Below are 17,500 nucleotides of genomic sequence, written 5' to 3' on the forward strand. Positions count from 1 at the left end.
GTTTCTCCATAGAACCCTGTTGTACTTTTCGTCAGGGAAGTGTCACGGTTTCTCCATATAACTCTGTTGTACTTTTAGTCAGGGGAGTGTCATGGTTTCTCCATAGAGCTCCATTGTGCTTTCAGTCAGAGGAGTGTCATGGTTTCTCCATAGAACCCTGTTGTACTTTTGGTCAGGGGAGTGCCATGGTTTCACCATATAACTATGTTGTACTTTTAGTTAGAGGAGTGCAATGGTTTGTCCATAGAGCTCCATTGTGCTTTTAGTCAGGGGAGTGTCATGCTTTCTCCATGGAGCCTGTTGTACTTTTTTAGTTCAGTAGCTCAAGCAGGTAGGGGGCAACTTAGTCACGTGATTCAGCGGGTATTGCTGATTGGCTCAAATAGGGTATGTTTATAAACAAGAAACCTGTAATAATAATTATTTCCACAATAATAATGATAATGATAACAGTACTACTACTACTACTACTACTACTACTACTACTACTACTACTACTACTACTACTACTACTACTACTACTACTACTACTACTACTACTACTACTACTACTACTAATAATAATAATAATAATAATAATAACACAAATAATACTACTAGTAATAATAATAATAATAATAATAAAATACTACTATTACCAATAATAATAGGTAATAATATCTCCTATCATGGCAGGCCAGTAATATAATCTCATAATGGGATCAAATTCTCTCAGCGGGACGCAAAAGTCATATAGTCTCAAAGTCAAACCTGTGTCTTCCATGTGCCAAGCCACAGCAGCTCTACGACAGTCTCACGTGATTAAATACAGAGAGAGACCCTATACCGGTATCCCATACACTATCCAGCTCCTGCTGGTTTCCTGGAAGTGACCTGGATGTCCTTATAGTGTCTGGGATTGTCATTATTGGAGAGCGCCATGAGACAGAGAGCAAGGCACCTCTGTAATTAAATTAACACAGCACTTAAGAAATGACAGGGAGCTGGCATTGATCTGAGGCTCTGCAGGGGACCCCCTTAAGTGTGTGTGTGTGTGTGTGTGTGTGTGTGTGTGTGTGTGTGTGTGTGTGTGTGTGTGTGTGTGTGTGTGTGTGTGTGTGTGTGTGCGCGCGCATGCGTGTGTGTGTGTGTGTGTGTGTGTGTGTGTGTGTGTGTGTGTGTGTGTGTGTGTGCGCGCGCGCGCGTGGGTGTGCGTGTGTTTATAGGTCACTACCTCCTGCGCACACGCTGGAAGGCTCAGCTGCCAAAATCTCAATGCAAGATTTCTTGATGATCTGGAGAAAGAGCGAGGAGAAAAGAGAACAGATAAGATAAGATAAGACAAGATAAGATAAGATAATACAAGATAAGATAAGATAAGATAAGATGAGATAAGATATTCCTTTATTGATCCCCTTGGGGAAATTTGGGACGTCATAGAAGTATGGGGGAGGGGAGGCACAGGTATGGGCAGGGTAATAGTAGAAAGACATAAATATAGGCAATACAATTAGATCTGAATACAAAAAATATAAGAAAGAATAAACAGTATAAACAATATAATAAAATCTGAATATACTCTGAACAAAGGTGCAGATGAGGGTCCATATACTGTATACACTCACACACTAGCAGTCACTTTAGCATGAACACACACACACACACACACACACACACACACACACACACACACACACACACACACACACACACACACACACACACACACACACACACACACACACACACACACACACACACACACACACACACACACACACACACATGCTGCACACGCTCACACTCATGGTCACTTTACACAATGAAAGGTCACTTTAAAAACAAGAACGGGAGTGGTTCTTGTATAGTAAACAGATGGATAGCATAAGGACACATAGTATAACTGTAGATTGTATAGTATAGCATTGTATAGTAGTGTACATAAGACCCAGTGCCTCATCCGTAGCTAACAGTGTATTGCACTATCGCAGGACCTAGCATGTCTTACCATGCTTTTTGTAAACTTCATGTACATGTTATGTCTTATTCTTATTACTTGTATTATTGCACAAATGTCTTATTCTCATCCTATTGGATTCTTATTATTGTATTATTGCATTATTGTATTATTGCACAATCGTTGAGGGCAAGACCCCCCACATTTCACTGTATGCTTGTATGCCGTGACAAATAAAACTCTTGACTTGACTTGTATGCCTGTATATCAGTTGTATTAAAAATCAAGAATAGGAGTAAATAGCGTAAATATAGCAGAGTGTGAGGAGCTGCTAAGACAAACTACTACTAACAGTGATGTTTACTACGCTAGCACTTGTATTTTCTTCTTCATACTATTTGATCAGATTCATAGAAATTCTACTAAAAGAAATCACCAACAGTGAAAACCTGTGTTGGCTTTTATAAGAATGGTGTCAATTCCGTGTTTCGTGTATCAACCTTGATTCCGGCTTCTGTTTTTTCACTCTCCAGGTGTCACAGTACTGACCTATATGCGGCTCGCTACTAAGCCAATTCCCCAAATAGCCGCGCTCTCTGTATGTGTGTTCTGTGAACCCGATACACAAAGGACCACGGTTCTGGCCAGGCCTGTTTTACTTCTATGAAAACAGTGAGACTACGAGTCTACCCCCCCCCCCCCGCCTGCAACCCTGATACCTCTACTCTGAATGTAGGATCTGTGAAATAGATCGGCAGCAGAGCTTGTAGCCAGCGAGGTGCTTCCCTGAGCCGCCCAGAGTTTATTTACCGAGTCGATGACTCCTCGGAGCGCGTGGAACCCTCCCATGACAGGAAACACATGCTCGATGGTGTCCGCGATGGTGGCCAGCTATAGGAGAGAAAGAGTGGGTAGTGGATGGATGGATGGATGGATGGATGGATGGATGGATGGATGGATGGATGGATGGATGGATGGATGGATGGATGGATGGATGGATGGATGGATGGATGGATGGATAGATAGATAGATAGATAGATATGTAGGTAGATAGTAGATGGATGGATGGATGATAGATAGGTAGGTAGGTAGATAGTAGATAGATGGATGGATGGATATGGGTGGATGGATGAATGGATGGATGGAGGGATAGAACGAGAGTGAGGTGGAAAAGGAGAGGAAGGATCAAGAAAGGCGAGGTGTGTGTGTGTGTGGGGGGGGGGTCACGGAGAGAGAGTTGGGGGATAAAAGATGGATCGGAAGAAGGACAGAGAGAGACGAAAAGACAAGAAAGAAAGAGAAGACAAGGATGAAAAGGGAAGAGGAGACGAGGAGAGAACAGAGAGAACAGAGTTAGTGGGGGTAGCAGTATTTATTTATACAGGCTACAGGGCTTCCTCTCAGCCGCCTCAGGACCGGGTCTAGACACATAAACTACTGTATGACCGACTGAATCTATGCCATGAGATCATGCTGGACACCGGAGACGCTGATGCAAGATCCTCGCAACTGTTTCACATGGTTAGAACAGCGGCTCCCTGGACATTACGCTCTTGATTTCCGACTTTCCACTCTGTTCGGTTCCACGCACACTTTGATCTACAGGAATGCGTTGGAAGTATATCGCTAATAGACATGCTGGACGGAGGTACCGTGAGGTCACTTTGATACTCGGCCACTGAGATACACCGTCTCTCTCTGAACGCGCCATCAAAGGGGGAAACATTGTGGCCTTTCATTGACCACAAGTTATGCAAAATCAAGCACCAGGTCCGTTTTACAATCAACCTAATCGGGGCTTTAGTGGACCGTGAGGACGGGGGGGCTCGGGGTCCCCAGAGTGTCTGGTTATTGGAGGTCAATCAGCCCGTGCGAGAGGGACGACGCTTTAGCTTTCAAACCCTGTAACATTAAATCCAGGAACTTGAAACATCCTCCTCTGGAAGATAATTGTTTGCATATTGCAAAAATTACAGGTTTTCTCCGGCCCACTCTAAGCAGCCGTACCGACCCCGAAACGTAAGATTGTTGAAATTTTTCCAGGAAAATATTTGAATTGAGGGTCGTGGAAAACCGCATAGGGGTCAGTGAATAGCTGTTATTACTGTGTCAATCACGAGACATCGGCGTCATAACAGCGTTTTGGAGCATCTCTCTTCCTTCAACGCCATCCTGGTGTAGCGTTCCTGCCAATATGCATGGACAATGCACACGGACACCACGCGTTACAGTAAAACGATAATTGTGGTTATTTTCAACCTAGATCTTAATTTCCGATCGTCAGCCCATTTGATTCCCATCAGAGTGTTGTCAATCAGGAGTGTGAATAAGTGAGTTGTGTTTTCCTGGGCACTCGCTATTGGCCGCAGCTTTCCTGGCCTGCAATTTAGTTCAATGGACCATGCGACAGACGAAGGATGTTAATGAAAATAAAAGAAGATGTCCTTAATCAGGCAAACCCGGCTGCTTTGGAGGAATCTTTTTGACAGAGTCAATAGAGGGTGAGAGTAATATGAAATGTTGAAAATATCCAGAATGATCTTCTTTTTTTAATTTTTTTGTTATGCCAATTCCCTTCCTGGTCGTTGCACGCATTGTCCTACTTTCGGTCTGGGGAGAGTGGAGACTATCACATGCCTGCTCCGATACATGTGGAGTCGCCAGCGGCTTCTTTTCACCTGAAAGCGAGGAGTTTCACTGGGAGAACGTAACGCATGTGGAGGTTCTCGCTATTTCCCCCAGATCCCCTCCCTGCTGAACAGTAGGAGTCGCTGTTTTGCAATTACCAGGACTCATATCGCACCGGCTTCCCACCCGCGAACACTGACAGACTGACCAAGCCAGATGTAGTACTGCTGACAGCTGGATACAAACCCAGAGTCTCTGCGGTGGTAGGCAAGTGCTTAGACCTCTACGCTACCCACCCAGAATAATCCAGCCCTACCTGTGTCTCGTTGAAGTCTTTGACACCGACGCAGTACACAATGGCACCAAGTGACCTGGCTCTCTCTGCCTGTTTGAAGACAAAAGACAAGAGACAACATTGTTAGTTACTCTTATAAATCATATTCTATTGGACCAACGTGTTTTTGCCTCCACCGGCATGTGCAAACGTTACCCATACAGTGACCGAAACATGTCGGTCCAATATTTGGTGCTACCACTCTCTTAATTTGTCAATTTGTCTCCCTCAAAATGTTTTGCTAATATGAAAGACAACAACCCCCTCCCCAAAAGAGGAAAAGAGGTCAAAACATGTATATATATTTTCCTTTACATAAAGACATTTCCACTATAAATTGATGCAGAAAAGGCACAAATTGGTGCAGAAAAATACACCAGAAGAAATTAAGTGTTTGACACTCGCTTAGGCCATGGTTAGACTAGTGTATTTGTGGCGGTTTTTTTATACGTTTTTGAATACGTTTCATGTCCCTATTACACAGAAATGCGTTTTTTGGCGTTTTTTTGTGGATACGGCTGAAACGCAAAATTGTGTTTGCGTTTTGGAGACATGCTAAAAAATGCGCAGACAACAGCGTGTAGTCTGCATGAGCCGTTGTTGCGAAAACGCCCATGCGCAGTAGATACCATCTGCGTGCCCTTCCAGTGACAGAGAGCTGTCCCAAACCAAATACAGTAGCTGCAGCTACTATGTGTTGTCAAGTTATTGTTATAAGGACCCCAGTCCAAGCTACAACAGTCTGCATTCCCTTAACAATTGTTTGTATTGAGCCGTATTGTATTGTACCCATATGCAATATGTTAAAGAAAGTTTACATCCATTCATTCTGCTAGCATTACCGATTGGCACTGCCACTGGATAACATGAGCTAGTGTTAGCTATCAAACCCTGTTAGCTCAAAGCTCCTCTTTCAACTTAACAAGCATTAAACAAAATGGCCCAGTCATCTATTCACCTTTGTTTAATACACACAGCGTTGTCTCTATGTTATCTAACCACTGATAGCTCCCGATATCATCAGTTTGGTGCTGGCTAAGTAGCGTGAGCTAACGTTAGCTTCTAGCCACAATGCTATACTGTTATAATGGCAAATTCCATTGACGTTAGCATGCAGCTAACAATGCTACCGATCGTTTTTTAGACTAAACTATCCGCTCTTGGTGGTCACTTGTGTTGATGTTAGTTTTGTTTCATCAACAAATGACAGGCAGAACACACAGTGAATGTATCCGTTTTGTTTATTGCACTTTTATTAGGCTTTGCTGAAAAAGAATTGCTGCATTGGGTAACTAGGCAATAGATGGTGGCCGCCTTGTTGACATTTGCTTTGCAGGCACATTCAAGTTCTGATTGGTTGAAATTGCCTTCATGTTTGCCACCTACTGCCACCTACTGCTTTGGCAGTGTACTACATCAGTGTGCTCGGGTGACAAAAACGAAAAAAAACTAAAGTGTGACTCGAGGCGCACGACGTCGCGGCGAAACGCATATGACAACAATACGAAGATGAAACGAAAGGTGTAACCGCACCCTTAGACCAACCGCTTAAAGTTCCCCCCTCCCCCCCAATGTTGAACCAAACCTACACCCTTGGTTTGGAGAATAGTCCTGTATTCTTTACCTCTTGCTGTGCAGTGCTGAGCTGGTGTTCCTGCAGTTCTCCATCTGTCAAGGCAATGATGACACTGGCCGTCCCTACAGAGCAGGAAGCAACAGTATAACCTCAACATAATTCAACAACATAAATTAAGATTTCTTTGGTGTGTTATGCCTTATTGTCTCCGTTGGCTATGTTCAACCTGGCTGGGGCTAGCCATGGTCTAGCATGGTATGGTTGGGTTTCTTGTAAATTCTCCAGTTGCTAGGTAACCTTTCAAAATTCACACCAACAACTGTGGTACACAAGCTAAACTGTGACTAAACAGGTTTGGCCAGGTTCTAAAGACAATGGAGACACTCAATGTGTGCCAGACAGGCCACAGCACGGCTAAACCCTGGCCAGTGGAGACAAAGCAGTAGTGTGTGTTAGTGTGTGCGCAGCTCATCGGCGCTTACCAAAGTTCTCATGGTGTATCTGCTCGTTCGCCTTCAAAAGAGAAAGAAAACGTATATTGTCACAAGTCATCTGGGAACATGGAGTCTTCAGGTTATGTCATGGCCGTCCCTGTTTGTTACACACTCCACTCACAAGCATCCAGCCTCATTACAAAATGCAAGAGAGCCTACCCTTTCCAGTCCCAGGTGCATGAAGGTGTCTCCTCCTGGGATCTCTCTTTTCAGAGCGTTCAGGCCCTTCCTGATCTCTACCCTGGAGAGAGGAAAACCACATCAGTCGTGAAGGAGATACTCGCCCGTGTTGTATTTGTTATTGTGATGACACCATGGCCCCATTATTAACTGTGATCCTCTCAGTTGGCTTGAGTGTGAGCTGGGACAATGTGACGCCTACTTTCCAAGGCAGGGGCTCAAATGAAAACGTGCACTGGAGGGTTGGGTGGACAGTCTACATATCAGCGATAGGGTATCAAGTCAAGTGTTCCTTTATTACGTAATCCCCTTGGGGACATTCAGGTGTCATAGCAGCATAGGGGAGGGGGGAGGGGGAGGTACAGGCAGGAAAAAAGATAATAATAGATAATAATAGTATACATGGTTTAAATAGTAGTAGCACACTGTGTTAGTTCTCCAACTATTGGCAGCAGTCCACGCCCTCATGGTTGGTTAGTGGTACGAAGGCACGGAGGGCTGGCTGAGACGATTCGTAATGTGTAAGATAAGATAAGATAAGATAAGATAAGATAAGATAAGATAAGATAAGATAAGATAAGATAAGACTGGACTCAAATTACTGGACTCAAATGCTGCTACAATGCTCAGCCACTTTACTGCACCCTTGTGCATCAATACAATGTGCAATTATTTTTTAACTTGTCGAATGTGTCTTATTTTTATTTGTATTTACTTATACTTACTTAGTTGTACTTATGTTATTGCACATACCGCAGACAGTTATTGTATATAAATACCTGCTTTTTAAAAGTCTGTTAATTGCTTTTTTATTCCTTTGTGCTGTGGAGCAAACTGAGAGTAAGAATTCCATTGTACTTGTTGCATATGGCAAATAAAACTACGAAAATCTGAATCTGAAGATAAGATAAGATATTCCTTTATTGTAGCGCTTTTGTACCTGTTTTCTGTCAGCTTCATGATGGTGGACGCTCTGGACGAGAACGTTATGAAGGACATCCTCAACATGGGGCTGGAAGGGAGACAAAGAAGACCATATTGTACGTAATTAATAACAACACGATAACAACCACTACAGAGGAGCTGCTGACAAGCCTTTAGTTTACAACAACAATCGCAGGGTCAGATACACATTGAGTTTATTGCGGTCGCGGCGGAATTTTTCTCAGGTTATTCTTTTCTATTTCCTTTGTCGGCGATCCAGGACGTTGTGCATGTATGCATTGTTTTGCTCTTCTGTAGCCTGTCCATAAATAAACACGCAGTGACAGAACGCAGTGACATGTGGGTGACATACAAGCTTTCTCTGAGCTCCGGGACAACTGCAGATTCATTCATGTCTGTTTCTTACATTACTTTGATGTCTTTAGATGTGGGAAATGGCATCAAGCTTGTTTATTGTTGAATTTTTGTTAATGTTTGCCAAAGATTTGGATGCATGTACACGTGCGCGCGCACACACACACACACACACACACACACACACACACACACACACACACACACACACACACACACACACACACACACACACACACACACACACACACACATGTGACGATTGTTTGTGAGGTGAGGAAGTTTATGCAGTTTCACAGTATTGTTTAGATCAGACTTTAAAGAGAGATTGGTTGTCAGCTGTTTTTATGCTGATCTGTGTTTTTCAAGGTTCCAGGTGTGGTTGTGGCCTTGGAGTGTGGATGTTCTCAGAACAACACCAGCCTCAGACTGACGTCACTAGTTGAGACTAGACTAAAGTTAGACTTTCACTGACTTCAGCTTTTATGGAAGTAAACTGGTGACATAAAATAGACATAGGCATAACATGAGCAGAGGATTTTCATAAAATTAGCAGAGAATAAAGCATAAAGTGCAGACATACAATTAGTATAAAATAGACAATAATCGGAATAAAAGCAACGCATAAGGTGCAGACATAAAAATAGACCGTACAATGATCTAAGTGACAGAGTGCATTAAAAGGCTAAGGTGAAGAGTTAGGTTTTTAAGTTAAGGACCTACTGTAAGACAAACCTTACTGTACATCTGCATCATGCGTGTCATTGATGTGTCTCTGTTACTTGGACCAATGTGTCCCTTGTCTCTGTAGCCCAGAAAACATGGTCCATTAGTCAGCTACTGGCTGTTGGGGCGTGACGTCCACACAACCACCCAGAGAGGTGTCAGAATATAAGTTGTTCTGACGTCCACAGTTAAACCAACATTGAACCAAGAAGACAAGCGCTTCAGAAATCAGTAAACACTACTAATGTGTACACTAATGTGTAAAAGATGAGATAAGATATGCCTTCATTGATCCCCTTGGGGAAATGTGGCATGTGTCATAGCAACATGGCCGAGGGGAGGTACAGGTATGGGCAGGGTAATAGTAGAAAAATACATAAATATAGGCAATGAAATTTGATCTGAGTATAAAAATATGACAAAAATAAACGGTGTAAACAAAGGTGCAGATGAAAGTGTATGCCCTATTGGTTATATATTATAATATAATATATATTATTATATATTATACATGTTATAATAATATGTTACTCCCAATAAAACTCTCAATAAATATAGAGGGTATCGTCCCGTCTTCAACCCTTAACCCCCGCAAAGACTCATGCCGTTCTCCCAGCAGCTGAGCGAAGCAGCATCAGGACACCCAGGACACCCAGGACACCCAGGACCCTCCTGCATGCTAATTGACTCAGCATATGTCCCCGTCTTCAGCTCCGTTGGGGACATGGAGAATGTTTTTTCGCTGGTGGGCGACTGATGTCCTGTTCCACTTCAAAAGCATCTAAGAAATACCTACAGTGCCGAGGATGTTTACCTTCCACAAAGTTGCTGACGTGAGGACATTCCGACATGGGGCTTTTAAAGGAAGCGCGGCCTAGTGTTTTTGGGACATGCTGTTAACAGATGAGAGCATGTACAATAATGCTGTATAGACTGTATATATATTTATTCTTACCGTATATATTATCTATCCACATCTGTCTGTACATACCTCTGCACATAATTATTTTACATATCTGTAGATAGATACTATCTATATCTGTACATATCCATTACCTACTCTTAAAGGTTACGCTGCTGGCCAGTAGGCCTATGCATGGCCGCCTAGTTATAGTTGAAAGTGGGGGTGCAATTTTTTTTTTTTCTTCTTTTTTAGTTTTTAAATTTTTTTTTGCAAGGGGTGGTTTGGAGGGGGTCCGGCACGACCCCCTCCACGGCAGATTTTTTTTTACATTTAATGAACACCTGTATGTGCAATTTCCTGCAATATAGAGCCTTCAATCTTGACCAAAATAAAGCTGCTCTTTTCACTATAAAACTCAGTTTATATTGCAGTATGATAGCTATAATAATAATAACTTCACTGCGAGGGCTCTTTTAGCTAACGCTAGCTAGGCACGTATGATAGCCAATTACTATTATAATAATAATAATAATAATAACTTTCCCATCCTCCCAAAGCCCCTCCAGCCCCGTTCACATCCGCAGCACCAACAACAACAACAACAACTAATTGACGCTATCAATAGCCCCAGTGAGCGCGGCGGCTGAATGAATGAAAACTTTATTTAACAGATTGCAGAATGGGTACAATACAGTACGGCTCAATACACACAATTGTTAAGGGGATGCAGACCAGAGAAAGACGTTTGTCTTGTTTACATCAGGGTCCCCTTTCGTGACTGTGCTGCACCGAGTGAATCCACAGTCACTTGCTCCTCAATGGGAAACCAACCTAGATTTACCATGAAGGACTGGTTCTGGCCGAACCGTTCGTTAGTATCACAGAGACATTACAAAGGTGCTCACAGTTGCACGAGGGGTTCGCACAGAGATACGGGATGGTTTGAAAGCTCGGCGTTGCTAATAAATATTTTTAATATTTTTTTATAAACTGCTCAAAGCGGCATTATTTCCGCCGTTGGGTGATCACAGCGCCTGCGCACCATCCTGTATCTCTGGATTCACTCGGTGCAGCGCCGAGGCTCACCATACGAGAAATATTCAGTTTCAATCTGTTTGCGCATTTAGTATACAGTCACAGTGTTCGACTTACGTGATGATTTGCTCCATTTTGATGTAAACGCCGAAGAATAATCCTCACAATGTTATCCAATATCCAGCCTGAATTTTTCAAGGGCTTTCGAAAAAGCCGCCTCCCCCAACATGTCATATACGTCATGCCGACGAACCGTGGCCCGTGGGCACTGGATCAAACCATTAAAGTGGGGGGTCACACAATCTTTGGAAACTTAAAAACTTGCTATTAAGTGTCATTGCGTATTATTAATTTGATTGAAATTACGTAGTTATGGTTAGATAATATTTATATATTGGGGGGGGATATATCATAATTATGATCAAAAAGTGAGGGAGCAAAGAGACAAGTTCGCTCCCCCAAGTTCAATACTGGTAGAGCACCCGCTTCGCCTGCTCTTATACGTAGGCGTCTATGGGCCTATGACTTACTACCATAGTGTCTTTATACCTGTATCACTGTTAGGGATGGGAATCGAGAACCGGAACCGGTTGGGAACCGGTTCCTAATTGTCCGATTCCTGGAATCGCATGGCTCTGTGACTATCGATTCCTCTTATTGATGCCATGTATCTCCCGACAGTTGCACATTTTAAAACAATAACGTTAGCGCCACGCATGCAGCCATAGCAGACTATTTGATTCCTTGACTAGGAAAACCTAAATGAAAACGAATGCTTTCACTGTATAAATATTCTCGCATTTCATCCATTTTAGATGATCACAATAGACTGAGGCTGCAGCTAGTGGTTCTTGCGCACCTCAGGAAAATCCTTTCACGCTAGCACAGTGGGGTAAACTGACTCAGGAAAAGTGTCACAGAGCAGTCACTAAATTTGCAAGGGCTCGAAATTGCGACCATTTTGGTGGGGGCTCAACAATAAATGACAATCAGAAATGTCAAGTTGCATGTTGTTATTCTAACCAGCTTAGTTCTGTTGCATTTCCAATTTATTTATTCAGGAATCGATAAAGAATCGTATCGATAAGCAGAATTGATCATGGAATCGTATCGATAAAATCGTATCAATTCCCATCCCTAATCACTGTACATATTAATACTACAACTCTGTACATACATCTGATTAGCACTATTACTCAGTAGTACTCATGTATATATTTTATACTGAGTTGAATCACCTGTACATTGTATATTACTATTGCACTTTACTGTTACATTTGCACTCTGGTTAGATGCCACATTTATTTTCATTGTACTGTACTTGTGCTGTTTATAACAATACATTTGAATCTAATCTAATCTAATCGTATCTAATCTAATCTAATGTAATCTAATATCAGTACTGCCCCACAATGCCAAACTTATTTTTGTTGTCCTGTACTTGTGCTGTATATAACAATACATTAATCTGGGCGGCCGGTGAGACAGTGGGATCGAATGCCTCCGGCTTGGTCGGCCGTCCATACTGACACAATTGGCAGTGTCAGCGGGTGGGAAAGCCGGTGGGGTAGGTCCTGGTCGTTGTAAAAACAGCGACTCCTACAGTTCGGTCGGGGCGCCTGCACAGCGAGGGAAGGATCTGGGGGAGGTAGTGTGATCCTTCCACACGTTACACTCCCCCAAGAAGCGGTGGGCTGGCTACACATGTGTCGGAGGAAGCATGTGATAGTCTCCGCCCTCCCGGACCGACGGTAGGGGAGGGTAAGTGCGCAACGACCAGGAAGGGGATTGGGAATTGGCATAACGACTAAACATTGGGATGGGAGAAAAACGGAAAAAAAGGAGGGGAAAAAAGATTAAAAAATAAAAATAAAATAAAATACATGAATCTAATCTAAGAGTGGCCCAGTGTTTCTGGGACAACAGACACATGTTTACACACTTGGACGGTTCGGCTGATTCCTCCGCTTACCTTTTGAACTTTTCCGCTAGGTTTTCCACAAAGTAATAGATTTCATCCCAGTGATTCTTGACGCTTCCAGACCTGAGACACAGGAGAGAGAAAAGACAGAGATATTTAGTGAAAACATCCTGGAGGCTTTTAGGCAAAATACACGGGTCTCTCTCCAGCAGACGTGAGCTGACGTCATGACTGGTAGAACCATCAACGCCAGAAACACGGTTCCATTTTCCCCCCAGAAAAGAAATTGTACGGAAACTGAGTTGACGTTTTCCAGAGCCGCAGATTGGTTATTCAGTCAACAGGACGGGACTCGCGGCCGTTCGCCAAAGGTCATAAAGACGTCCATGACGACAAAACAGAGAACGAGAAATACTTTTAAACCGGAGTTCATATTTCACTGTCGGCTACTTGTACTGTATATCGTTTTAGATACAGACTCTGAAATTCGCATACACATGCTGTACATACATCCTTTTCAGATAGATAGGACAGAGTATGTTGCATTGATTTAACACAAACACATATATTGTGTCTATTGCACTTTACTGTTATATCTGCACTCTGGTTGGATGCCAAACCTCTTTTCCTTTTACTGTACTTGACAATATATTTGAATCTAATCTAATCTAATCTAATCTAATCATTAGAGTAGCATCTTTAAGCCAGAATGGGCCACTGGGCAGGATCCTCATCTGTTGGCCTGGCGTGAGGCGCCAGGGTTATACTCCAAACAATTAGCCAGCTCAATTCATTAAGGCCCAGTGAGAGTGAGATGAAAGGAGGTGTTGGTGGTGTGTGTGTGTGTGTGTGTGTGTGTGTGTGTGTGTGTGTGTGTGTGTGTGTGTGTGTGTGTGTGTGTGTGTGTGTGTGTGTGTGTGTGTGTGTGTGTGTGTGTGTGTGTGTGTGTGTGTGTGTGTGTGTGTGTGTGTGTGTGTGTGTGTGTGTGTGTGTGTGTGTGTGTGTGTGTGTGTGTGTGTGTGTGCGTGTGTGTGCGTGCAAGTCCCTGGGGGTAGAGGAAGCAGACCCCGGTCTCCCTAGGGGGCATCCATAAACCTGGACTATATGACAGACTGCTGCTAATGGAACTGCCTTCATTTCCTGTGTGTGTGTGTGTGTGTGTGTGTGTGTGTGTGTGTGTGTGTGTGTGTGTGTGTGTGTGTGTGTGTGTGTGTGTGTGTGTGTGTGTGTGTGTGTGTGTGTGTGTGTGTGTGTGTGTGTGTGTGTGTGTGTGTGTGTGTGTGTGTGTGTGTGTGTGTGTGTGTGTGTGTGTGTGTGTGTGTGTGTGTGTGTGTGTGTGTGTGTGTGTGTGTGTGTGTGTGTGTGTGTGTGTGTGTGTGTGTGTGTGTGTGTGTGTGTGTGTGATGGCGAGGATATGTGTGTGTCTGAGAGACAGAAAGAGGGAGAACAAAAGTACAAGTGTGTGCATGTGCATGTACGCTCGCGTATCTAGGTTCTTCCTTCTCTTGCTGCATTTAAAAGTATCTCTGACCACCGTGTGTCGACTTGTGTCTTAGCTGATTTTCTATTGTTTGATTCTCATTAGTTGTGCCTACTGTACATGTATGAAATTGCTGATAAACTGTGTCTTTGTTTTGTAAGCTCGTCGTCGTTTACGAGTTGAAATAAAGGTTTGAAATGAAAAATTAAATCCACTGGCATGTGTACAGTGTGCATTATGTGAGTGTGAATATGCACATTCAAGTACAGTATGTATTAATGGGAGGTGACCCGTGATGAACTGGCAGTCTATCCAGTCAGTCAGTCAGTCAGTCAGTCAGTCAGTCAGTCAGTCAGTCAGTCAGTCAGTCAGTCAGTCAGTCAGTCAGTCAGTCAGTCAGTCAGTCAGTCAGTCAGTCAGTCAGTCAGTCAGTCAGTCAGTCAGTCAGTCAGTCAGTCAGTCAGTCAGTCAGTCAGTCAGTCAGTCAGTCAGTCAGTCAGTCAGTCAGTCAGTCAGTCAGTCAGTCAGTCAGTCAGTCAGTCAGTCAGTCAGTCAGTCAGTCAGTCAGTCAGTCAGTCAGTCAGTCAGTCAGTCAGTCAGTCAGTCAGTCAGTCAGTCAGTCAGTCGTTAGGCTAAATACAGGTAGCGATGTCACAAGGGAAATAATTTGTAACTGACTGTGAAAAAATAAATAAAAAAATATAAACGTTAGTGGATGACGCCGTCTTAGAATAGGACAGTACAATGCTGACCCAGCCTTATTGTAAACCCTGACACGCACACACACACTTGCTGATGTACTGGGACAGCGTTAGGCTGAGACTGAATGGAAGCCACACATAACACAGGCACATTTCCCCCAGTTTAGTATCAGTTAGGAGTTATCATAAGCAGGTTTCTCAGCATGTTGGCCAACGCTGCATAGACATAACAGACAAAGGGAGACCGCTTTCCATGAAAACACGATGAAGACATGGGTTTTCATGTAGGGCTAGTTCTGTGAAATCTCCCAAGTAAAGAAAATATATACATCTTTTAGATGAAGAGCGTTTTACAGTTTTTCTCAATTGCTTTGGTGCATTTCTCTGATCAGAATTAAAGTTCTCATAACTGTTAGTTCAACCTCCACAACAATTTGTCATTTGTGCACATCATAGTAGCAGTTTCTCATTCCTCTGAACAAATTGCAAATGCTTTTGGACATGCATCAATTGCTTTCATATAATTCTCTGCTGTTTTATAACATTATCATTTGCTTATGTCATGTCAGTCAAAATTAACTATACTTATGACTGCTGAATAGTCATTCCCTATGAAACTAATAGTCCTCATTTGATTGCTTGAGTCATTACATACAGAAATGTTGAACTAGTTGTCAAAATCTGTCAATCACGGCCTCACAATGGCTGAGGCTGGTCGAGGGGTGCAGCCAAATGTTGAGAGAACCACTGTAAATAAAATTACTGTATTCAAACATTTCGTCAGGAGAGCAGGTGTGGACAGTAATTCAGCACTAAACAATCTGCACTGCACTACTGCCATTGTGTCATACATGAAGCTTGCAGTGGGACAAGAACTTGTCACTTTTTACATTTTACATTTAGACAGCTTTACTGCAGCACAGATTTACTGTATTGTAGTGTAAAGTAGTGTTACAGTAAAGATTTGCCATATTTACAGTATGTTTTCTCTCTCTCTCTTCTGGGATAAAGCGTGTACCAGGGAACCGCTGCACACATTATACGTTGATGAGGCGGGTTTCAATCTGGCAAAAGGTAGAAGGTGTGGAAGAAATCACATTGGACAAAGAAAAACCATTGATGTCCCAGACCAACAAGGAGGGAATATTACAATGTGTACAGTGTGTACAGTAATGTGTAACTGTAGATGTCAAATGGCTGTGCAAATAGTGTTTAGTGCTGTCTTGAGCATTTTCAGGAAGTGTCACCAAGATCTGACTTTTTTGCATTGGAAAACACTTACAGAGTGAACTGTCATAATGAAAACATGGCAAATCCATTTGACTATCTTGTTCATAAACAATGGTGTCAGGACTTTTCATTTTGATGACACTGACACTTTCATTGACATGAATACTTGCTTTTGAAGAAGGAACTATCAATTTTGAGCAAGTGACACGCTTTTTTGCAGGTTATCAACTAGGTTTTGCAGTTTGTACTAATTGTTTTGAGAAATGCACTAACTGTTGTGCAAATGTAAATAGTGATGTGAGAAATGCACCAAAGCGACTGAGAAGAACTTTTTAGTGTTTCATTTTTTATTTTATTTTTATATCTTGTTAAAACAATAATGGGTTGTATGCTCTCAGCTGGTGTGTAACATTCATTCTTCAAACCATTTAGATTGACTATACTATATATGCAATATATATTTATTCTTACCGTATATATATATATATATATATATATATATATATATATATATATATATATATATATATATATATATATATATATATATATATATATATATATATATATATATATATATATATGACTTACTTGACTTAAGCCTTTGCACTCCCTGCGGAGCATAGGCCACTGGCGATTTATTTCCATGTTGGGCGGTTTTTGGCCTCCCGAACGATGTTGTGCCATCCCAGTCCAGCCTCTTTCATTTCCCCTTCCCAAGAACGGCGCCAGGTGTTTCGAGGCCTGCCGCGTTTCCTCTTTCCAGGTGGGTTCCATCGTAGGGCTTGCCGGGTGATGTTTGTGTCTTCCTTTATCAGGGTATGGCCTATCCACATCCACTTTCTCTTCTTTATTTCTTCTGGCGGGGGTAGTTGTTTTGTGCGCTCCCACAGGTCCAGATTTGTAATGACATTTGTCCATCTCACTCTTAGAATGCGGCGGAGGCAGGAATTTATGAAGGACTGTACTTTCTGATTCAGCCCTACGGTTGTCTTCCAGGTCTCGGCGCCATACAGGAGGACTGATTTAACATTGGAGTTAAAGATCCTCAGCTTT

At 42.6% G+C, this 17,500-nt stretch overlaps 2 protein-coding genes across 2 annotated transcripts in view; one reads left to right on the forward strand and one right to left on the reverse strand.

Moving 5' to 3' along the window:
• antxr1c (ANTXR cell adhesion molecule 1c) overlaps positions 1 to 801 on the forward strand; it is a gene marked incomplete at its 3' end in the record, with an annotated part of 67,772 nt that extends 66,971 nt beyond the window's left edge. Inside the window, exon 18 of the mRNA XM_084322988.1 lies at positions 772 to 801. Within this exon, the coding sequence (XP_084179114.1) occupies positions 772 to 801 (30 nt within the window). The remainder of the gene's footprint in view (positions 1 to 771) is intronic.
• Positions 802 to 1,199: 398 nt separating this feature from the next.
• Positions 1,200 to 17,500, reverse strand: part of LOC311235521 (anthrax toxin receptor 1-like) — a gene marked incomplete at its 3' end in the record, with an annotated part of 35,316 nt that continues 19,015 nt past the window's right edge. The window contains exons 2-9 of the mRNA XM_084322989.1: positions 13,085 to 13,156; positions 8,089 to 8,160; positions 7,128 to 7,209; positions 6,957 to 6,987; positions 6,523 to 6,596; positions 4,881 to 4,949; positions 2,747 to 2,827; positions 1,200 to 1,274 (exon numbers count right to left, since the gene is read on the reverse strand). Of these exons, the coding sequence (XP_084179115.1) occupies positions 1,200 to 1,274; positions 2,747 to 2,827; positions 4,881 to 4,949; positions 6,523 to 6,596; positions 6,957 to 6,987; positions 7,128 to 7,209; positions 8,089 to 8,160; positions 13,085 to 13,156 (556 nt within the window). The remainder of the gene's footprint in view (positions 1,275 to 2,746; positions 2,828 to 4,880; positions 4,950 to 6,522; positions 6,597 to 6,956; positions 6,988 to 7,127; positions 7,210 to 8,088; positions 8,161 to 13,084; positions 13,157 to 17,500) is intronic.

Source organism: Notolepis coatsorum (genome assembly GCF_963971535.1).
Source record: "Notolepis coatsorum genome assembly, chromosome: 10".
Taxonomy (NCBI): Eukaryota; Metazoa; Chordata; class Actinopteri; order Aulopiformes; family Paralepididae; genus Notolepis; species Notolepis coatsorum.